The sequence below is a fragment of the Impatiens glandulifera genome, chromosome 3, assembly GCF_907164915.1.
Source record: "Impatiens glandulifera chromosome 3, dImpGla2.1, whole genome shotgun sequence".
NCBI lineage: Eukaryota > Viridiplantae > Streptophyta > Magnoliopsida > Ericales > Balsaminaceae > Impatiens > Impatiens glandulifera.
Window position 1 is genome coordinate 13,263,077 of NC_061864.1, and position 23,673 is coordinate 13,286,749.

Here is a 23,673-nt window from a genome sequence, read left to right on the forward strand (position 1 = left end):
TTTGCAAATATAACATTTTGTCATGATAAAAGACATTTATACCTCTCAAATAAAAATTCCTTCTTTCCCTTCTCTTCTTTCCTTTTTCTCTTCCTTCCTCTTCATTTCTCTCTTCTCTACGGCCACTCAACCATCCCTCTCTTCCTTCATTGTCCGAACTCCGAGCTCCCGACGCCGAGACGTCCAAGCAAACGCCGCCAAGGCGTCCCCTTCTTCTGCCTCGACTATAGCATCCCGTCGCTGGGTAAGTTTATATTTTTCGTAGGCGACAATTGTAATTACAAAATAATCTCCCATTGGAATTTAAAAAACTCTTAAAATTGTTTAGTACTATACTTACCAAAGCTTCATAGCATTCCTTTAATGATTCAAGAAAAGTAAAATAATAACTGCTCCATTTAAAATGTAACAAACCAGTATAGAAATGATACAACAGTATATAAAGGAGCCATGAGAATGATAACCAATATAGCCGTCTGTTCCTTTGGTTTCCTCCAGCATAATATATGTGTCAAGACTAATTTAGCAGAAATCAAATTTAGCAGAAACCAACAGTGTAATCACCAAGCAACAAGTTGTTGCAATATAAGTCATTTGTGCTGGATGCATCTTTCCTTAATAACTGAGAACCTGAATTACATATTTGAAACTTCTTCAACCCTTAATAACAAGATTTTTTGTATTATTCACGCGGTAGATTTTAGAAAATTTCCTGAGATTCTAAATCTAGAAGCTAGAAAGAAAGTTGTATGATCAAAGTAACTAGAATTCCGAGTAGAATCGCACAAAAGACGCATAGTTTTTTGAAGGATGTATTAAAAGTACGGTGAAAGCAGTATCCCACAAGACTAGTACTTTAATATTGCGAGATGAGATAGAGAGATTACACTAATGTGAAAGCAGCGAGGTTGTGAACTCCGATGCATTTTTCGCAGGCGACAGATGCATATTCTCCTGCAACACCTGCAACAGATGCATATTAAACCCTAAACTATTCAGCCACCCCAAAAACCTTAAACCAAACGCTAAAATCCTAAACTATTCTTCCATTTCAGAATGCATGCAAGGAAAACGATGGAAAAACGGGCATAACTCATCTGAAATGATGAAGGCATTCCGGCGTTGCCTCGGGGAGTTGATCGATCGGCTTCCTTCGTTGCTTCGCTTGGATCGTCGGGGGAGAAACTGAAAGGGAAATCGGTCGGTCGGGGGAGAAACTGAAAGGGAACGAGGAGAGGGAGGAAAAGAAATGAAAATAACCCAAATTTTTAATTAAGGGTAGAGTGTCTTTTGCCCATGATAAAAAGTTACTTTTGCAAAATTTAAGATACCTATACTAAATTTGGAAATAACCCTATTATCAGGTTATTTAGTCAAATTCCCCAAAGGATAAAGATAAAACTAAATTTAAGAGACCGTATATACAACCAAAATAAGAAAAAGAATAAAAAAATAGTGAAGATCAATCCACTTTATTAAATAAGTTAGTCTAGAAGATGGATTAACTACTTGATTCAATCAAATTTCTAGAATGAATTTTAAAAAACGTAATAATAATAACATTATCTTTATATGAATTGGACGATTATAATCATTGAAAGTTCGAGAATTTCACTTTAACCAAATAGTTCACTTGAAAATAATTAGATTTACCATAATACAACTTTTGAATGCACATACCATTCGTAACAATCTCACCCCACCGTAATAAAGAGAACAATATTTTTGATGAAATTTTTTACTTCCAAAATTTATCTTAACAAAATGATATAAAATCATCTTAGCGAACAAAATTGTAGCAATGTACAACACGAAAATTATCAATGTTTGTCTACACGAGAACATTTTTTTGGTTCCTCCGTATAAACTTTATTATAGGAAAAAATTTCCCTCTAGCATTATGACCTCTTGCCACTTGATCATCATATCATATATATATATAAATGACCATATTATCTCATATTTCTCCTATTTGAAATAGAATTTGAGAAAAAAAAAATGTCTGAATTATTAAAAATAACTAGAAAACCAGAACAGACTTTAAATATGATATTTGAGAAAAAAAATGTCTGAAATATTAAAAATAACTAGAAAACCAGAACAGACTTTAAATAATCATAAAATATCACGACGATGTTTTAAATTCCTGTAGTGGCCTTAACCATGTAAGCGACATCTCTTTGTCTCAAACGGAATAGCCTCAGTTTTCTACAAATGTCATCATTGATTTGGATACAATAATACAATATTTATTCTCTACGAGACTTTGACATGAGAAATATTTATTTATTGCACCGAAATAAGCTTGATTGTGTTTAACATCTCTTAATTTTAATTTAGCACAAACAAACTTAGTACCCAAAAAAAAAAAAAGAAAAAAAAAAGGAAAAAACTGAACCACTCCGACTCACTATTTATTTTATTATTTACCGACTCACTATTTATTTTATTATTTATTTATTTGGTAGTTTAAGTAGGATTTAAGCCGCAGCCACTCTAGGCGAACCGGACCTAGACTCAAAGATCAAAGTCTGCCCTCGGTTGGTCTTCAACCTCATGGCTTGTTCCCTTGAAACTCGGTAAGAAGCCGCAACTACGTCGGCGGGAAGGCCGCGAAGGGCCGACGTCCGTCCTGCTAGGGTTCCTTGCATGGCGACGTCGTTGGTCCTGAAGGCAACCCATTCGAATCCCTGTTCACCGGCTTCTTTAACAATCACGAAGTTCTGCGGGACCACCACCATCTGTCCTTCACGGACCACCTCATCGAACACGCAGCTGCCGCTCTGGTCAGTTATCTGAATCTTAGCGTCTCCTCTCGTACAGTATAGAATGCTGTGTGCGTTTAGCTTATAGTGAGGACTCACCAGTGCGTTCTGTTGTACGTAGTCAATTCAATTGTTAGATTTATCATTTAGTTTAGGCGATTCAATAAATGAATAGTATTACTTATTACCCTGTAAAGAACTCCTCTCTCTGCGCTCAATTTCAAGGATTTGAGAATGGGTAGGTCGTAGCTGGTTAGGGTATTGAACCTGCCGGCCTGTGGGTTGAAGATGTCGGCGCGGGAAGGGTCATTGATGTTCTCGATCAACTTGGTAGAGCAAATGGTTTCTTCCAAGCCGTTGTCGTTGGATCTTCTCTCTTGCTCCTCCCTCCTGGAGGGTGGGCTGATGACTTGAAAGCTCTGTTCCACGCGGACAATGTGACCTCTTTTATCGTCTTCTCCGCGAAGCTTCCTGGCTGTCTCTCTGTCGATTCCGAAAATCTGAACCAGAAATTCCTCCTCGATTCCATGGAAGACGTTGCCGGCGTTCTGCTTCTCGCCTGTCTGGTGGTGTTGTTCTGCCCCTTGCCCTTGGAATCCTTGTTGTGGGTTTCCAGCCAGGAAGAATTTCTGCATACGTAGATAGATATACTTAATTAAATTTATCTATAATAAATATTTATGTTCTGTCTGTCTTACGCGTGGGTTTTGGTCGAGCTGATTTAGGTTATTGCCGGTATCCTCAACGACTATGGCTACGACATCCTCGTTACCGTCGTTGTAGCACCAGTGAGTCCAGCCGGCGCCGATGGCAATGACGTCTCCTTGTCGGAATCGTCGGATCTTCTGGTGCTGGTCGTGGAACCTAGTGGATTTCTCATCAACCTGAGATTCCTGAGATGATTGGAATGTCTCTGGGCATCCAGGCATCAAAACTCCAGACATACCGTTACCTTTGAGAATGTACATGAGGAGAGGGGCGTTGGTGTAAGAAGGCAAGAAGAGTCCGCGTGGGTTAATAGTGTGCCTGGCGGCGACAACTCCTGCGCAGCGGAACTGATCATCCTTCCAGTCCCAGAACTCGGACTCGCCGGCCTCAGCCTGGATTGTAAAGGTGGGTTCTTGGGCATTGAGCCTCTGAAGTTGGCACTGAGCCTGGTCTTCAGACTGTCCCCTGTTCCTGGCGGAGACAGTGCCCAAGAAGACGAGGAGGAGGAGGAAGGAGAGAGAGAGCAGTGAAGTGGTGTTCATGGCTGTCTCTGAGTATTAATTATTGGATGAGAAATAAGGGAAGAGAGATGGGAATTTATAAGGTGGTCGGATGCAGTTTTGATGATGCCATGTTTCATGTTTGCATGGACATGGAATATTCGAATAGCTTGCGGTCTTACACGTAAGTGAGATGAGAAACGGCAGGTGGCCGCATCCTTCGTTTTTGTTTCTTTTTGCATGAAATGGGATATATACTAGCTTAGCTAGTTACTTATAATACTGTGTGCTGCTTCAATTGTAGATGTTAATGGTATTGTTTCTCCTTTTCTATCTATTGGGAGACCACTTTTTCTTTTCTTTTTTTGTGATAGAACCTTTCATACTTTATTATTTTCTTAATAACAAATCTAAATATATCATGCTCTTTATCAGTTCTTATTACTTATAATCGAAAAAGAATTAAATCGATCTAATAAAAAACAATACTTTATGTCAGGTTAATAATTCAAAGAGTCTGTCTGATTCAATTCTATTTTATTAGGAAGTTAGCCTTCCTTCAATCTAAATGTTTTTTTTTTATTATTGAGAATCAAATTTAAAACAAATGATCTTTATAAGACTTTTTTTTTTCACCTAGGGTGGTCTGCCTGTAATTCTATCTGTTTTAAGAAGAAAAAATCTTCATAATTCAAAATAAGGATAGAAAGTCAATTAATAACAAATACAAATGTTTGAAGTGATGCAATAGGTTCAATAATATTATTAATGAAAAATAATAAATAAATAAAACAAGCATATTATCCAATAGGTTATGGAGCTCGTAGATCCCGTGAATAATGATTAACTCTCCCGCCGATTCCACAGGTTTTCCGGAACAAATATTAGAAAAAGTCATAATAATAACATATGAATGATATGTGTCAGACGATTACGGTCATTCAAAGTTAGTCCATTTCTCTCCAAACAGATAGTCAATCCACCCGAAACTAATTAGGATGATAACCCAAACATATATGTATGTCATATCAATCGTATCAATTCAAACTTTTCAGCAACTATCTAAAAACTCGGGTATCACCCGGTTAATTTCAATAATACTTCACAAAAGACTTCAGATATACTAGTCCTCCTCGATAATTTAAAATTAAGTGAGTTATCGATTCAACATTCTCGTGACACAAACAACAACTTACCATAATACAACATTTTCTCATACTCATATCTTCCGTAAAAATTCCTATGAATAACATTTAATTCAAACAATAGAATCAAAATTATTGCATTCTAACTCCTCATTCTTAACATTGATTGACTTTAGAACTTACATGCTTATGGTTTTGCAACAGAAATAAATGATTCATAATGCACATACAAAAAACTTGCTTCAACACAATTTGTTCCAAATTTTTTATTCATATTGCATTTTATTTAATAGTTTTGTATAGATTTAGTCCAAAGTGTGCGCCTATTTTCAAATTTCTTTTGATTATTTGAATCAATGTACCCCGAAAACAAATATTGTAATTTAATTAGCTCTTAGTATTGAAACGGCATTTAATTCAAACCATAGAAATCAATATTATGTTCATCCAACAGTAAATCAATATCAACTTTAGCCTTGAATATATTTGATGATAACACACAGCAGGAAAATAATTTGTCTAATTCCTTAGTTACATACAGATCATGCATTTTCAGTTCATATCTTGATATATACTACTAATGATATGGCCTCTTTAATCAATTTCTTGAGCCTCTTCGTGTGTTCATTAAGAATATCACTCTCCCCATTTGTCTGAATTTTCAAAGCATCAACCTTTCGTTTCCAACAATCCCACTTCTCTAAGGCCACCTGATTTTCCAAGTCAATTACTGCAATCGTCGAATTCATTGCCTTGTTAGCCTCACTCAATTTCACTTGAGCCTGGATTATAGCTGCCTCATTCTCAACCAAATCTTGCTCCCATTTCGATATCGTTTTCTTCTCCAATTGTATCTCCTCCTCCAGCTTCACTTTCTGCCTCAACTGCTCTCTCTTTGAAACTTGCAAACATTTCAGCTTTGTCTCAGATACTATTAGCTTTGATGCCGATATCTCTGCTTTAATCTCTTCCTTCACCATCTCAAGACGTTTTACAGTTTTCTTAGCATTATCTAATCCATTGTTTGCTGATAATATTTCAGAATTCCTCCTGGCTAACATGCTTTCTAAGGAATATTCAAATACCCGAAGCTCCTCCCTTAGACTCATTATCCTGGAGGGTTGATTTCTTATCGCTTGTGTCACCTTCTTGCTTGCCCATCTTATCCTTTCTCGAAGCTGCGGCTTAAGATCATCAATAGGCTTTTGCAAATCAGCAATCATCGCATCCTTCGTATCCTCAGAAACAACAGATTCATCAAGAATATTCAAATTATTTAACAGCTCTCTTATTTCAAGAGCCAAGAACCCATCTAATATCTCTCCATTATCATCATCATCCTCAAGATTCAAATCACTAGGCATGTCTGTCATGTCAAAAGGCATGTTCATGATAATGGCTCGATTCAAATTCAAATCAGTCATAAGAATACATCGAAGTATAGACATTCTATTCAAATCGGGACTATATTTTTGCAAAACATACACCAAAAAGTGCAGATTAAAGTCCACTAACAATCCAAGATTCTGGAACGGTTGAGGTCGATCTTGTTCTTCCGATTCAACGTCGTCTTTTCCTGTTAAAAATTCCAAACAATTTTGAACAACGTTTCTCAAACAGTCAGCCTCACCGACACAATACCCTCTTTCCAATAACCCTTTTAAGGCGACATCTTCATCACATCCCATGTAAACAAGCGTAAACAGAGCTTGGCTATAAACATGGGCCAGTTTCTTCCGGATATATTTATCCAATTTTTCTTCTTGGTTACATTTTACCCATTCGAGGGACTCAATTTTAGGGTTAGAGGTTGAGTTCTTGCCTGGGATATTGGCTTCAGATGATTTTGACGTTCGATGTTTTGTCGACCCGGAATCCGCCGCAACTGGGACTGACGGTCTTCTATTTTTGTGCCTTTTCTCTTTTGCCATTGTTTGTGGAATACAAGGAAGATCAAGTCATACTATGTCTTATAATTCTAACCAAATAATAAATATATAACTTATACACTTTTATACCTATAACTTATATTCTATATATAAGTGTACTTCATACTCACATAAAGTAAGACTACGGTAAGGTCAGTTAAGCGTCTCGTTTCAATGCTACGGGCACTCACTTGAATCCATTCCCTAAATGACATATATGTTTCTCACCGTTGATTCATAAACTTAACTATAGTTGAGAATTTAAAGGAAAAAATAATTTATTAAATTATTATATATTTTATTTTAACTAAAAATAATATAATTATTTAAAATTATAATATTATTTCTCTTAAAAAATATATATAATAATTTAATGCATAATTTTTCCTTTAAATCCTTACTTACATATAATAATATTAATGTAATATATATATTTAATTAATAATAATTTTAAATTATTTTGTTATAATTTTTATGTCACTACTAAATAATATTAATATGATATATATTTAATTAATAATATATTTTTTAAATTATTATGTTGTTTCTTATAAAATAATATATATAATGATTTAATGCATTCGATACAAAACATGTATAACATTATTTTGTTATTAACAAATAATAATAATTTGATATATATTTAATTAATAATAATTTTTTAAATTATTATGTTATTCCTTGTAACAAAAATATATATAATAATTTAATACATATATATTTATAAAGGTGATTTAAAATTATTATGTTATTTTTATTTTAAAAAAAATATAAAATAATTTAATATATTATTTCTTTTTTTAAATTCTCAACTATAGTTAAGTTTATTAGTTAACAGTGAGAGAGAGAAATTTAAAGATTGATATGTATCAATTATTGATTGGATTAAGGCACTACCTTTATAGATAGCATCGAACTATCCTTTTTATACCTACTTATCTTACTAAGACAAGGATAATGTCAGTTAGGCGGTTGAGTAAGGCACCTCTCAAAAGTACCCAGATAAATTAATCCAACAAAGTTTGATTCTTTAAGTCACTATGTGTTAACCTAACATCTAACCCACTAAATTAGGTTATATAGTTAATTCGAGTAGAGTAAATAGGCCACGAGCAAAATCGATTTAGTCCAAAGTGTGCGCGATGAGTAAATTTCTTCCAATTGAATGGAGATTGTTAATGTTTATTTAGAAAACTTGAATCATTTCACCCTCAAAATGTTTAATATTGAAGTTTTCTATACCAATGATACTCGATTTAATAAGTTCTTAAATAAGTTCTTAGTTTCAAACCTGATTTAATTCAAACAACCATAGAAATCAATATCAACTTTAGCCTTGAATATATTTGATAAGCACAAAGCAGGAAAAGAGTTTGACAGTTCATAACTTTCGGCCTAAGTACTCTTGTAATTCATTCATATTTGACAAATGATAAGGCTTCTGTAAGCAGTTTCTTCAGCCTCTCCAAGTGTTCACTAACAATATGACTCTCCCCATTTGTCTGACTTTTCAGAGCACCAACCTTTGGTTTCCAACAATTCCACTTCTCTAAGGCCACCTGATTTTCCAAGTAAACTAGTGTAATGGCCGCCTTCTTTGCCTTGTTAGCCTCATCCAATTTCACCACAACCTGCTTTATAGCTGCATCAATCTCAACCAGCTCTTGTTCCGATTTCAATATCTTTTTCTTCTCCAATTCTACCTCCTCCTGCAGTTTCACTTTCTGCCTCTCCCAGTTCTTTTTCTTTGAAACTTCCAAACATTTCTGCTTTGCCTCCGATTCTATTAGCTTTGATGCCGATATCCCTGCTTTAATCTCTTCCTTCTCCATCTCAAGACGTTTTTTACTTTCCTCCGCATTATTTATTACATTGTTTGCTGATGATAATTCATGTCTTCTCTTCGCTAACATGCTTTCTAAGGAGTATTCAAATACCCGAAGCTCCTCCACTACACTCGTAATCGTGTTGGGTTGCTTTCTTCTCGCTTCTGCCACCTTCTTGCTTGCCCATCTTATCCTTTTTTCAAGCTGCGGCTTAAGATCATCCATAGGCTTTTTTAAATCAGCAATCATCGCATCCTTCATATCCTCAGAAACAGAGTCATCAAGAATGTTCAATGTATCAAGAAGTTCTCTGCTTTCAAGAGCCAAGAACATGTCTTTCTCTCCATCATCACCACCATCATCAAGATTCAAATCACTAGGCATGTCAAAAGGCATATTCATGATAATGGCTAGATTCAAATTCAAATCAGTCATAAGAATACATCGAAGTATAGATACTCTATTCAAATTGGGACTATATTTTTGCAAAGTATACACCAAAAAGTGCAGATTAAAGTCCACTAACAATCCAAGATTCTTGAAGGGTTGAGGTCGATCTTGTTCTTCCGATTCAACATCGTGTTTTCCTGTTAAAAATTGCAAAGAATTGTGAACAACGTTACTCAAACAGTCAGCCTCACCACCGATACAATACCCCCTTTCCAATAACCCATTTAACGCGACATGTTCATCATATCCCTTGCAAACAAGCCTAGACAGAGCTTCGCCATAAAGATGGCTCAGTTTCTTCCTGATAAATTTGTCTAACTGTTCTTCTTGTTTGCATGGTAACCACTTGAGGGACTCGATGTTAGGATTAGAGGTTGAATCCACTACTGGGACTGACGGTCTTCTATTTTTGTGCCTTCCATCCTTTGCCATTTGTTTCTGGAATACAAGGAAAACCGAGTTTCAAATATATATATAATGGAAAAATTGTTTGATTACAAGAAACTATTATTCATTAAAAGCATCAATACAGTTACTTAAAACTCTTTCTCATTAAAACAAATCTAAAAAACACCCTTTAACTCATTCTCATGTTTCTATTCTTTAAATCACAATATAATTTGAACAATAAAATAATAAGATATTATTTAAGATCTATAAAGAAAAAATTAGAACAAAAAATAACTTAAATTTGATTATCATGAATCATGATCTCTCTTAACTGCTCATCAAAAAAAATTCACAGAAAAAAAAATAGTTTGGCAAAAATAATTTAATAAAACTTTTTCTGCTTAAAACCTTTTTTTTTATCTAAGTATATTATTTATTTAGATCCCCAATTTATAATTTTAAAATAGTTTTGAGTCAATGAAACTATTTTCTAAAATTTCTTATACAAACTAATTACAGAAAATAGAAAAATTAATAATTAATTTTAAAAGGAAACTCTATAACTAATTTATTCCATTTCATTGTGTTTAAACTCATTGTTTGTAAATGATTATTAGGATATTGATTGATTGATTGAAATTAAATTTATATCCTTTCTGAACTGAAATACAAATATAACTATTTTTCCATCCTAATTTTCTTAAACCTTAGAGGTTACCCAATGAAAATAAACTAGATTTAAGAACAATTTTTTCCAAATTTTTTATTCATGTTTCATTTTATTCCTGATTTACTAGATGACTCATTACAACTATTTTAAGAACACAAGCAAAGTTAAGTTGCCTTAAATTTCTTTCCAATTGAATGCATGTCGATGTCGTTCATGTTTATCTAGATAACTTGAATCGCGTCATCCCATAATGTTTGATATTCAAGTCTTGTATATCAATAATACTCAATTTTCAATTAGCTCTTAGTTTTAAAACCTCATTTATTCAACCAACCATACAATGTTCATCCAACAGGAAATCAATATCAACTTTAAAAGAAAGGTTGAATATATTTGATGAGCAGAAAGCAGTAAAAGAATTTGTCTAATTCGATAGCTACAATTTCATGCATTTTTTCAGTTCATAAACTATCTGAGGCTTGTAATTCACGACTGACCTTTGTTAGGGCTTCTATAAGCAGATTCCTCAGCCTGTCCAAGGGTTCACTAATAATATCCTCCTCCTCATCTGTCCGAATATTCATAGCTTCAGACTTTACTTTCCAACTATCTAAGGCCAGCTTACATTCCATGTAAATTTGTGCAAGGGCATGAATCCTTGCCTCAGTTACATCAACCAATTTCTCCTCAGCCGGGAATATAGCTGCCTCTGTCTCAACCAACTGTTGTTCCCATTTCGATATCTTTTTCTTCTCCAATTCAATCTCCTCCTGCAGCTCCTCTTCCTCTTTCTGTTTCTCCGAGTTCTTCTTCTTCTTCCGACCCTTCTTTGAAACTTCCAATAACTTCTGCTTTGCCTCCGATTCTATTAGCTTTGATGCCGATATTTCTGCTTTAAGCTCTTCCTTCATCATCTCAAGACCTTTTACAGTTTTCTCCGCATTACCCAATTCATTGTTTACTGATAATAATTCAGATTCCCTCTTTGCTAAAAAGCTTTCTGTGAAGTATTGTAACAGCTGAAGCTCCTCCTTTAGACTCACTATCGTGAAGGGTTGATTTCTTCTCGCCTGTGCCACCTTCTTGCTTGCCCATCTTATCCTTTCATCAAGCAGCGGCTTAAGATCATCAATCGGCTTTTGCAAACCAGCAATCATCGCATCCTTCATACCCTCAGTAACAGAATCATCAAGAACATTCAAATTATCAAGCATTTCTCTGATTTCAAGTGCCATGAACCTATCTTTATCACCATCTTCATCTTGAAGATTCAAATCACCAGGCATTTCTTCTATTTCAAAAGAAGTTTCGTTGATATTCATGATAATGGATCGATTCAAATTCAAATCAGTCATAAGAATACACCGACATATAGAAATTCTATTCAAGTTCGGCCTATATTTTTGCAAAATATACAACATAAAGTGCAGATTGAAGTCCACTAGCAATTCAAGATTCCGGAACGGTTGAGGTCGATCTTGTTCTTCCGATTCAGCGTCTTTTCCGGTTAAAAATTCCAAAGAATTTTGAACAAAATTACTCAAACAGTCACCCTCACCCACACAGTATCCCCTTGCCAATAACCCATTTAACGCGACATCTTCATCAAATCCCTTGTAAACAAGCGTGGACAGAGCTTGGCCATAAAAATGCTCCAATTTCTTCTTGATGAATATCTCTAACTGTTCTTCTTGGGTACATGTTTCCCAGTCCAGGGACTCGACGTTAAGGTAAGAGGTTGAGTTCTTGTTCTTGCCTGGTTCGTCGGCTCCAGACGGGCAAGATGAAGTTGACGTTCCAAGTTTTGTCGGGTCGGAATCCTCCGCCGCCGCCGCCGCCGCCGCAGACGCCGCGACTGGGAATGTCGGTCTCCTAGTTTTGTGCTTTCCCTTTTTTGGCATTGGTTTGTGAGAATGTGAAATCGAGTTGCAGAGTAATGAAAAAACAGAGTAATCTTTTGAATGATATAACCGACATGGCTGCCACATAAGCCAACCGACATCTCAACAAACCTAATTATTTTATAATTGCAATCAATTTATTTTAGAACAATTATTTATGTCAATTAGGACAAATAATTAGATTATGTAAGAACAAAGTATTGTTATATAGTTAGATTTAAAGTTCTTTCATTTTTTTATATATTCTTTTAAACAAATTTTCTAATTTTACTGCATTTTTACTAATTTAACAAATATTTTTATGATTATTCATACCCAAAAAAATTAAAAAATAAATATATTTAAAATAAAATAAAAATAATATATGATAATTTGAGTAACCCTAATCCAAACCTTAAAACACTTTACCCAAATAGTATAATTCTAGATTTTATTGTTGATCCGGTTACATTAGGTCAAAGGATTTAGATATCAAAGTAAATAAAGTAGATTAATATGAAGTGTTAGAAAAGTAAATCTACTAAGCGTCGCCAATAAAACGTCGGTCACGATTTTCTGACAGTTCTCACTTGGTTAAAGTGTTGATAACTGTTTATCCCGATACATGTTTATTGTTGGGAATTGTTGTTTGATTCCACAACTTTATTTTAGTTATTTGACGGTTTCTTCAATCAGATTTATGGTTACAACTTTCTAGGCTGAACTTGTATTGTATTTAACCTAAATAGTTTAGTAGTCTTTTGAGGATTTTTTTTGATTTTTTCTACTAATGCTCCTAAACTTTTATTATTAATTGATCTGTCATCATAAGATTAATGTTTATACGTTAGATTGACTTTATTTATGAACTTCTATTCAGAATGGCAGAATATTTAATTTGCATATGTTGCACTTGTTCGATTTAGAAGAAAAAAATCTTTGCAGTTATCACAATAATATTTTTGCATCTCGATGATAGTGTCGACAAATTCGAGTGATGAAATAAAGTTTTGCATCTATAAAGCATTAATTTTGGTCGCATTTTTTTAATTTGATTTTTTTTCTTATCAATACATCTAACCAAATCTGAATATCCAATCACTTCCGACGATGAATTCTTTAACTAGTGAGCATATATTTTTTTTTTCCAAGTAAATATCTCAACATTTTCTTTGGAGCTTTCATAGTTTCATAGTTGCTAGCATTCTAAGAACAAAATTGATGTCAAGTCTGCTATAAGTTTGAGCATACATCAACATAATAAAGGTGTTCCATTTAATTTAGAAATTAGGGAGTTATGTCACAATTTAATCGTATTTTTTTTTCCGGAGCTGGCCCTAACATAAATCCGCTAATCAACATGAAAATAAACTATAATTAAGAACAATTTGTCCCAAACTTTTTATTCATTTTATTTTAGTAGATTTGTTCCGAAATTACTTAGATTACTAGATATAGTGTTAATTTGAGTATTTTAACTCCAACTTTATTGTAAAAAATTGATCTAGTCCAAAGTAGGATCTTGTACTTATCAATGAATATTCTGTTTCTAAATTTATTTTCAATTTAATGCATATCCTTCATGTTTATCAAGATAACTTGAATACTTTTCCAAAATGTTTGATATTGAAGTCTTATATATCAATGATACTCGATTTAATTCAACAACAATAGAAATCAATATGATGTTCATCCAACAGGAAATCAATATCAACTTTAGCCTAAACTAAATCAAAGGTTGAATATATTTGATAAGAACAAAGCACAAAAAGAATGTCAAATTTCTTAGTTACAGATTCATGCATTTTCATTTCATAAACTTGACCAATTCAGAATTTTGTCTATTATGATCAAGCTTGTAATTCACAGCTGACTTTTTTTAGGGAGTCCATAAGCAGATTCCTCAGCCTCTCCATGGGTTCACTAATAATATTCCTCTCCTCATTTGTCTGAATTTTCAGAGCTTCAACCTTTACTTTCAAACCATCTAAGGCCACATGACAGTCCATGCAAACTTTTCCAATGGTCTCGATCCTCGCCTCAATTACCTCACCCAATTTCACCTCAGCCTGGATTAGACCTGCCTCTGTCTCAACCAAATCTTGCTCCCATTTCGATAATATCTTCTTCTCCAATTCAATCTCCTCCTGCAGCAGCTCCCCTTTCTGCTTCTCCGAGTTCTTCTTCATCCCCTTCTTTGAAACTTCCAACAACTTCTGCTTTGCCTCCGATTCTATTAGCTTTGATGCCGATATTTCTGCTTTAATCTCTTCCTTCTCCATCTCAAGAAGTTTTTTAGTTTCCTTCGCATCAGCCAATTCATTGTCTACTGATAATAATTCAGATTTCTTCTTGGCTAAAAAGCTTTCTGTTAAATATTGTAATAGCAGAAGCTCCTCCCTTAGAGTCGTTATCGTGAAGGGTTGATTTCTTTTCGCTTGTGCCACCTTCTTGCTTGCCCATCTTATCCTTTCTTCAAGCTGCGGCTTAAGATCGTCAATGGGCTTTTGCAAATCAGCAATCATCGCATCCTTCGTATCCTCAGTAACAGAATCATCAAGAACATTCAAATTATCAAGCATTTCTTTGATTTCAAGAGCCAAGAACTCATCTTTCTCTCCATTATCATCCTCAAGATTCAAATCAATAGGCATGTCAGTTATTTCAAAAGGCGTATCCCTGATATTCAAGATAATGGCTCGATTCAAATTCAAATTAGTCATAAGAATACACCGACGGATAGACATTCTATTCAAATTGGGCCTATATTTTTGCAAAATATACAACATAAAGTGCAGATTGAAGTCCACTAGCAATTCAAGATTCCGGAAAGGTTGAGGTTGATCTTGTTCTTCCGATTCAACGACTTTTCCGGTTAAAAATTCCAAAGAATTTTGAACAACATTAGTCAAACAGTCACAACCCTCGCCGACACAGAATCCCCTTTCCAATAACCCATTTAACGCGACATCTTCATCATATCCCATGTAAACAAGCTTAGACAGAGCTTGGCCATAAAGATGCTCCAGTTTCTTCTTGATAATTATCTCTAACTGTTCTTCTTGGGTAAATGTTTTATTTTTGGCAGCAACTGGGACTGTTGGTCTCCCAGTTTTGCGCTTTCCATTTCTTGGCATTGGTTTGTGAGAGTTGCAGAGTAATGAAAAAACAGAGAAGTGGCTAAATCTTTGGAATGATATTGCCTATATAAGCTAACTGACATCTCAATAAACCTAATTATTTTATAATTGTAATCTTTTACAAAAATTAAGTTTATCTATCAATTAATATAGAATAGATTACTTCTATGCCAATTAGAACAAATTGTCGGATTTTGATAAGAACAAAATATTGTTCAATAGTTAGATTTAAAGTTTTTTTCATTTTTATATTTTTTAAAACAAATAAAAATACTTCATTTCTTGCAACAGTTTTTTTTTCCATTGCAAGACGTGCACATAACTTATAGGCAGAAAGGATGAAAACAATCAGCTCTTATTTACCATTATATTCATATTATTCATTAATTATACGAGTTGTACACTAGTTAGATCATTTTTGTGTATAATTTTAATGATTTTTTAATAACAAGTTTTTATCTTATAATAGGATGTTGTCTTAATGGGCTGTGATGATTCTTTCTTCGCGTGATATCTTACGTCATCTATATATGAATTCATGTAAAGTTGGTCATTGATACACATTATTTGTGGAAATTGTTCTATATGACCTCATATGAGAGAAATTGTGAGATTTTAAATTTCCTTCAAAAATATAATTTTTTTGATAAAGTGTCGTTCATGGAGAGATGTTAACGGATGATAGATGATGGTCGTTGTAGTATGTGTTGCGAAGAGGTGAAGACGACACCTAATTTGTTTGTGTATTGCAAATGAGTGGTTGCATGTGATTGTTGAGTTATGGAGCCTACACTTATAATAAACTCTACATTGTTAATTAGAGTTTATTGGGTTTTCTTTTTTTGGTTTTGGGCTTGGGCCTGACCAAAGTTATTTAGGTTTATTACCTGAATGTTTACCCTATAAATATGTGATTATTAAGGGTTTACATTGGTAAGATAGAATTCTAGAGAGATAAAGTGTGAGGCAAAAAACTCTGTATTCCTTATTCTTCTTCATAGTGAAATCTGGTGGTGGTTGAAGTGAATGTAGCTCAATTTGAGTGAACCACTATAAATCTGTGTGTTCTTGTGTTCTTCTTTCTTGTGTTTTTACAGATTGTTTTCAAGCTGGTAGGATTTGGGAGATACAAATCCTAACAGCGATTTGGAGTTTACTTTGGAAAATTATTGAAATTGAGTGGGTGAAGCCCGAGTCAATCGTCGGTTGTTGGGTTGTTTGGATAGAAACCGTGCGCTCGGTTGGATTGAGTCGATGAGTCCCTATTGCGATTGTTTTCTGGTGGATTATTTGACTTGAAATGAATCGTAGAACGTTCAGTGATCGCGATCGACCAATGCGTTTACTCCACAATGTTATTATTATGACGATAGTGATATCTTTTTTGGAAAAACTGGTGGAGGCGGTCGGTGAACAGGATCTTCGAGCTCGTTAATATTAGATTTGATGTTATGTTTATTTATTGTGTTTATTTATTGGTGAACATTTTTAGTTTATGTTTTCATTATTACTCACAAATGATTAATATCTTTGTGTTTTAGGTGTGTTTGATAACAAAATAAACACGGGTGTTTTTGTATTAATTGTATGAATAGATTAAAACATTTGAATCTTTTAACATATTTTTTTTACATGATAAACATGTTTTTTATTAAAAAATAAATAAATTATAAATAAAATATTGAAATAAATTAATTATAAAATCTAAAAAAAATCATATGTATTTTAGTTAAATTAGTATAAGTAAGTTTATTTTATTTGTATTTTTTAATTTTATTATAATTTAATTAATGTAATTAACTATTTATTTTAATTTAATGTGATTAATATTAGTTTATAAATAAATTATAAAATAATTTAGGTTAGTTCAAAATATTACTTAAAATAAATTATAATTTTTTTTAGAAAATAATAAATATAAAATGGATCAAAATAAAAAACAAATATTTTTATAATTATTATCTTTCTTTATTATTTGAAATATTTGAGTAACCCTAATCCAATTCAACCCAAAATAATGTACCCAAATAGTCTAATTCAAGATTTTATTGTTGGTAGGATAAATCGGTATATGTTCGCCCATAATTTAATCAAGTCACTAGTATGATCGGTCAAAGGATTTCGATGTCAGTCAACGAAAAATCGATGATAAAACAATATAGACGCTGTGACGAGCGGCCAAGCGTCGCGAGTAAAACGTCGGCGATTATTGATAGTTCTTATTTGGTTAAAGCGTTGATAATTGTTTATCCCGGCGCATGATTATCGTCGATAAATTGCTGATTGATTCCATAGCTTTATTTTATTTATTTGACTGTTTCTTTCATCTTTTATATAATGGTTAACAAAAATATTAATCTTTAGCATGGACGAGATGCATTCACACATACAAATATAAGAAATTAATAACTCATAACATTCATATCATAAACAATATGAACTCTAAGTTTCAAATTTATCTTAAGTTATAATTTGAAAATCCAATCATTTTGAGATGATAAAGTCTTTATAAGTGAGCATATGTTTCTTAAATTTAGACGGCATAAGTAATGCATTTTTTCATCTTAAATTTCTCCATAATTTACATATTTGAGGTTGTGAAGTAGAATTAAGATTTATAATCCACATAACAAAAATTGGATTCAAGAACAATTTATTCTGAATTTTGTATGCTTGTTATATTTTATTTCACTCGATTTGTTTTGAGTTAACTATATTACTCGTTATAGTTGATCCCGGTGCCAGAGAATGTTTGTTTTGATTGTGCAGATCTTTCATGTTATTGTATGACATATTTTAAGTAGCTCTTAGTTTTGAAACATCATCTAATTGAACTAACCATACAAAATGAGTAGTTTATTTCTATCATGAATATTATGTTCATCCAACTTTAGTCTAAACAAAATCAAAGATTGAATATATTTGACAAGCACAATGCAGGAAGTAAAGAATTTGTCTAATTACTTAGTTACATATGATTACATTTTCAGTTCATAAACTCGACCAATTCAGAATTTTGTCTCTCGGCATCAAGCTATTAATTCATATTTGACTCTGTTTAAGGAGTTGTTAATCAGTTTCTTATGCCTCGCCATGTGCACCATAAGAATGAATCTCTCCTCATTTGTCCAAGCTTTCCGAGCATTAACCATTCGTTTCCAATTATCTAAGGCCATCCGATATTCCTTGTAAACTTGTTCAACGGCCGCCTTCCTTGCCCTTGCAACCTCCCAAAATTTCACCTCAATCTGGCATATAGCTGCCTCATTATCAACCAACTCTTGCTTCAATTTCGATAAATTTGTCTTCTCCAATTCTATCTCCTCCTGCAGCTCTGCTTTCTGCTTCTCCGAGTTCTTCAACTGCCCCTTCTTTGAAACCTCCAACAATTTCTGCTTCATCTCCGATTCTATTAGCTTTGATGCAGAGATTTCTGATTTTATCTCTTCCTGCTCTATCCCAAGAAGTTTACCAGTTTTCCTCGTATTATGAAATTCATTTTTTAATGATGATAATTCAGATTCCCTCTTCGCTAACATGCTTTCTGCGAAATAATGATATACCCGAAGCTCCTCCCCTATACTCATTATCGTGGAGGGTTGCTTTCTTCTCGCTTGTGCCAACTTCTTGTTTGCCCATCTTATCCTTTCTTCAAGCCGCGGCTTAAGATCATGAATCGGGTTTTGCATAGCAGCATTCAGCTCTTCCTTCATATCCTCAGTAATATATTTATCAAGAAAATTCAAATTAACAAGCATTTCTATGACTTCAAGAGCCAAGAATTCATCTTTTTCTCCATTAACAACATCAGCTTCGTCAAGATTCAATTCGCTAGGCATGTCAGTTACGTCAAAAGGGGTATGTCTGATATTCATGATAATGGCTCGATTCAAATTCAAATCAGTCATAAGAATATACCGACATATACACAATCTATTCAAACTCGGCCTATGTTTTTGCAAAACATACACCATAAAGCGCAGATTGAACTCTACTAACAAATGAAGATTCTGGAACGGTTGAGGTTGATCTTGTTCTTCCGATTCAACCTCTTTACCGGTTAAAAATTCCAAACAATTTTCAACAACACTAGTTAAACAATCACAATCACCGACACAATACCCTCTTTCCAATAACCCATTTAACGCGACATCTTGATCAAATCCCTTGCAAACAAGCCTTGACAGAGCTTCGCGAAAAAGATGGTCCAATTTCTTCCGGATAATTTTCTCCAACTGTTCTTCTTTGGTACATGTTTCCCAGTCGAAGGACGCATCTTTAGGCCGGTTAGAGGTTGAGTTCTTGATTGGGTCATCATCGGCTTCTGATGAAGATGAGTTTTCAAGTATTGTCGGCCCGGAATCCGCCGCTATTGGGACTAAAGGCATTCTGTTTTTCTGCCTTCCTTTTCTTACCATTGCTTTGTGAGAGAATTCAAGAAAAATGGAGTTGCTATTTTTGCAGGCTGTGTTTAATTCAAAGTTAGAGGTTCTATTTAACCAATTAAAAGTTAAAGAAGAGGTTTAATTTGTACATAATAAAATAGTTGAGGGGTTTTATTATTATTTTTGGAATCCTTTTGATTTTTGAATGATATAATCCTACATGGCCGTTTCATTAGACAACTAACATCTTAAACAAACCTAATTATTTAATATTTGAAAATTTAAAATAAATTAAGTTTATATTAGTTCTATGCCAATTAAGGCAAAGTGTTAGAAAAATAAATCTGCCCAAATAAGCACACAAATGTTGTGAAGGGCGGCCAAGAACTGCGAGTAAAACCTCGGCGATTTCTCGACAATTCTCATTTGGTTGAAACGGGTAATAGTTATCTCGGTGCGTATGTTTATCGTCTTGAATTGTTGTTTGATTTCATAACTTTATTTTATTTATTTAGCGGCTTCTTTAATCTTATTAATAGTTAGAACTTCTGATATTTTTCAATAACCACCAAGGCATTTTTTCCACCCTAAATTTATCTAGAATTGCATGTTTGGGATTACTTTGGGATTGTATCAGAATAAAGAATTTATAATATACATGAAAGAAAACTAAATTCAAGAATAGTTTGTTCGGAATATTTGTATGCATGTCACATTTTACTTTAGTCGATTTGTTCTAAATTTACTAGACTACTCGTAACAAGTTAAATCCAGATTTGAGAACCTACCATAAACAAAGAACATGGTTAAAAAAAAGGGACATAGATTTTAACTAACTCTTGGTTTTGAAACTTCATTTAATTGAACCAACCATGCAAAATGAATATTATGTTGATCCAACTTTAGCCTAAACTAAATCAAACATAAAATTTACAATATCAATCATACTCAGATCGATCTTTTTGTCTAATTCGTTAGTTACAGATTATGGCATTTTGACAAATTCAGAATTTTTGTTAGGGACTTTAATCTCATCTGATTCTCGGCTCCAATTAGTTTGGCAGGTTATGGCCGTGAAATATTCCTTGTCAATGGTCGCGTTCTTATTTGTCTTGGCAACCTCACCCAATTCGACCTCGGCCTGAATTATAGCTGTCTCATTCTCAGCCAACATTATCTCCAATTTCGATATAATTTTCTTCTCCAATTCCATCTCCTCTAGCAGCTTCACTGTCTCTATCTCCATGTTTGTTAACCGTCGCCACTTCTTTGAAACATTCAAACATTTCTGCTTTGTCTCCGATTCTATATACTTTGATGCCGATATTTCTGTTTCAATCTTTTCCTTGTCTATCACAAGACGTTTTATAGCTTTCTCCACATTAGCCAATCCATTGGTTACAGATGATAATTCAGATTGCTTCTTCAAATACTTGTCTTGTAGCTGAAGATCCTTCGTTTTTGGGGAGGTTTGCTTTCTTTTCACTTGTGACGCCTTCTTAACTGCCCATCTTATCCTTTCTTCAAGCAGCGGCTTAAGATCATCAATCGGCTTTTGCAAATTAGCAATCATCGCATCCTTCATATCCTCAGAAACAACAGAGTCATCAAGAACATTCAAATTAATTAATTTGGAGTTTTGACTATTTTTTTCTATTTTTTGGCCTTCTTGTTTGAATTCTATTACTCCTAATTCAATATTGTGTGTCCATTATAGTGAATATATGAAGAATGTCATAAAATAATGAGCCATTAAACACAATTCTCCAAATCATGTACTTGGCCATAAATATTAGTTCATGTTAGTGTTTGATATTCGCATATTATATATCAATGATACTCGATTATAACTAGCTCATGGTTTTGAAACCTGAGAGTAATTCGACAAACCATACAAAATGAGTAGTTTATATCAATCATCTTAACTATGGCCTAAACAAGATCATCAGTATTATGTTCATCTTAACTATGGCCTAAAGAAGAATATGTGTAATTCCTTAGTTACAGATTTATAGCATATTTCAAGTTCATAAACTTGACCAAATCAGAATCTTCAGCCTTCCGATAACATCCTTGTGAATTCAGTCCTTCGAACTTGTATTTCACGTCTGGCTTTACTTAGGGCATCGACCATCCTCCCCACCTCTTCCATAAGTATGTTATTATCCCAACTCTCTAAGACCAGCTCATATTCCTTGTCCACTCGTGTAATCATCGCCTTCCTTGCCTTTGTAACCTCGCCCAATTCCACCACAGCCGGGATTAGAGCTTCCTCAGCCTCAACCAACTCTTGCTCCAATTTCGATATCTTTTTCTTCTCCAATTCAATCTCCTCCTGCAGCAGCTCCTCTTTCTGCTTCTCCGAGTTCTTCTTCATCCCCTTCTTTGAAACTTCCTCCAATAACTTCTGCTCTGCCTCGGATTCTATTAGCTTTGATGCCGATATTTCTGCTTTAATCTCTTCCTTCGCCATCTCAAGACCTTTCACAGTTTTCTCTGCATTAGCCAATTCATTGTTCATCGATGACAATTCAAAATCCCTCTTTCTCAACCTGATTTCTGTGAAATATTTTAATAGCTGCATCTTCTCCTTTGTACTCATTGTTGTGCCTGTGGAGGGATGCTTTCTTATCGCTTCTTCCATCTTCTTGTTTGCCCATCTTATCCTTTCTTTAGCACGCGCCATAAGATCATCAAACTTTTGCGAATCAGCATTCCTCGCATCCTCCGTGATATCCTCAGAAACAACAGAATCATCAAGAATATTCAAATTATTAAACTCAAGACTCAAGAAATCATCTATATCTTCATTATCACCATCGTCATCCTCAAGATTCAAATCACCAGTCATGACAATGGCTCGACTCAAATTCAAATCAGCAATGAGAATACACTGAAGTATAGATATTCTATTCAAATTGGGCCTATGTTTTTGCAAAGTATAAAACATAAAGTGCATATTGAACTCCACTAGCAATTCAAAATTCTTGAACGGTTGAAGTCGATCTTGATCTTGTTCTTCCGATTCAACGTCGTCTTTTCCGGCTAAGAAATCGGAAGAGTTTATAACAACGCTATTCAAACAGTCAGCCTCACCGACACAATACCCCCTTTCCAATAACCCTTTTATGGCGAGATCTTCATCATATCCCTCGCCAATAAGCCTAGCCAGAGCGTCCTCGTAAAGATACTCCAATTTCTTCCTGATAATTTTCTCCAACTGTTCTTCTTCGGTCCATTTTTCCCAGTAGTTAGAGCTTGAGTTCTTGTCTGGGTCATCCTTGAATCCAAAATTTGACGGTCTCCTATTTTTGCGCTGCTTTCCTCTTTTTGGCATTGCTTTGTGATAATGCGGAATACAATCAAAATCGAGTTGCAGAGTAATGGAAAAACAGAGTAATGAAATTGCAGAGCAATGAAAAGGTAGAGAAGAGGTTCAATTTATACATAATAAAATAGAAGACAACTAACATCTCAACAAACCTAGGGCTATGTAAAAAAAAGATAACCTATTATTGTTAATCGGTTCTAATTTCGGTTAACTGAATTTTTTTTTACGAATTTTCGTATTATAAATAAATTACAACCTACAAAATTAATAAAAAAAAATTCCATGGTTAACATTATTTTTAATTTATAGGCTTATATATTATATATTAATATTTATAAAATTAATAAATAAATAATATATTAAATTTTTATTCATAAAATATAATTAAACATAGAAAAATATTAAATATTAAATATATTTTTAATAAGTTTATTGATTTATAAAAGTGATTTAAAATTAATAATAAATTATAATTTTAAAAAACTTTTTAAAAGAATTAAGTGCTTTAAAAAAAAACACTTTTGTCTCTTTATTTTTGGCTTTGTAAAAAATAAA

At 33.7% G+C, this 23,673-nt stretch overlaps 2 protein-coding genes across 2 annotated transcripts; both read right to left on the reverse strand.

Moving 5' to 3' along the window:
- Positions 1-2,480: 2,480 nt before the first annotated feature.
- Positions 2,481-4,015, reverse strand: LOC124929761 (11S globulin seed storage protein 1-like). The gene is made up of 3 exons (XM_047470155.1): positions 3,464-4,015; positions 2,954-3,394; positions 2,481-2,873 (listed from the first exon to the last, which is right to left on the reverse strand). Exons 1-3 carry the CDS (start codon positions 4,013-4,015, stop codon positions 2,481-2,483), a joined length of 1,386 nt encoding a protein of 461 aa, XP_047326111.1.
- Positions 4,016-8,458: 4,443 nt separating this feature from the next.
- On the reverse strand, positions 8,459-9,754 carry LOC124929762 (MND1-interacting protein 1-like). The gene has a single exon (XM_047470156.1). It carries the CDS (start codon positions 9,752-9,754, stop codon positions 8,459-8,461), a length of 1,296 nt encoding a protein of 431 aa, XP_047326112.1.
- Positions 9,755-23,673: the final 13,919 nt, after the last annotated feature.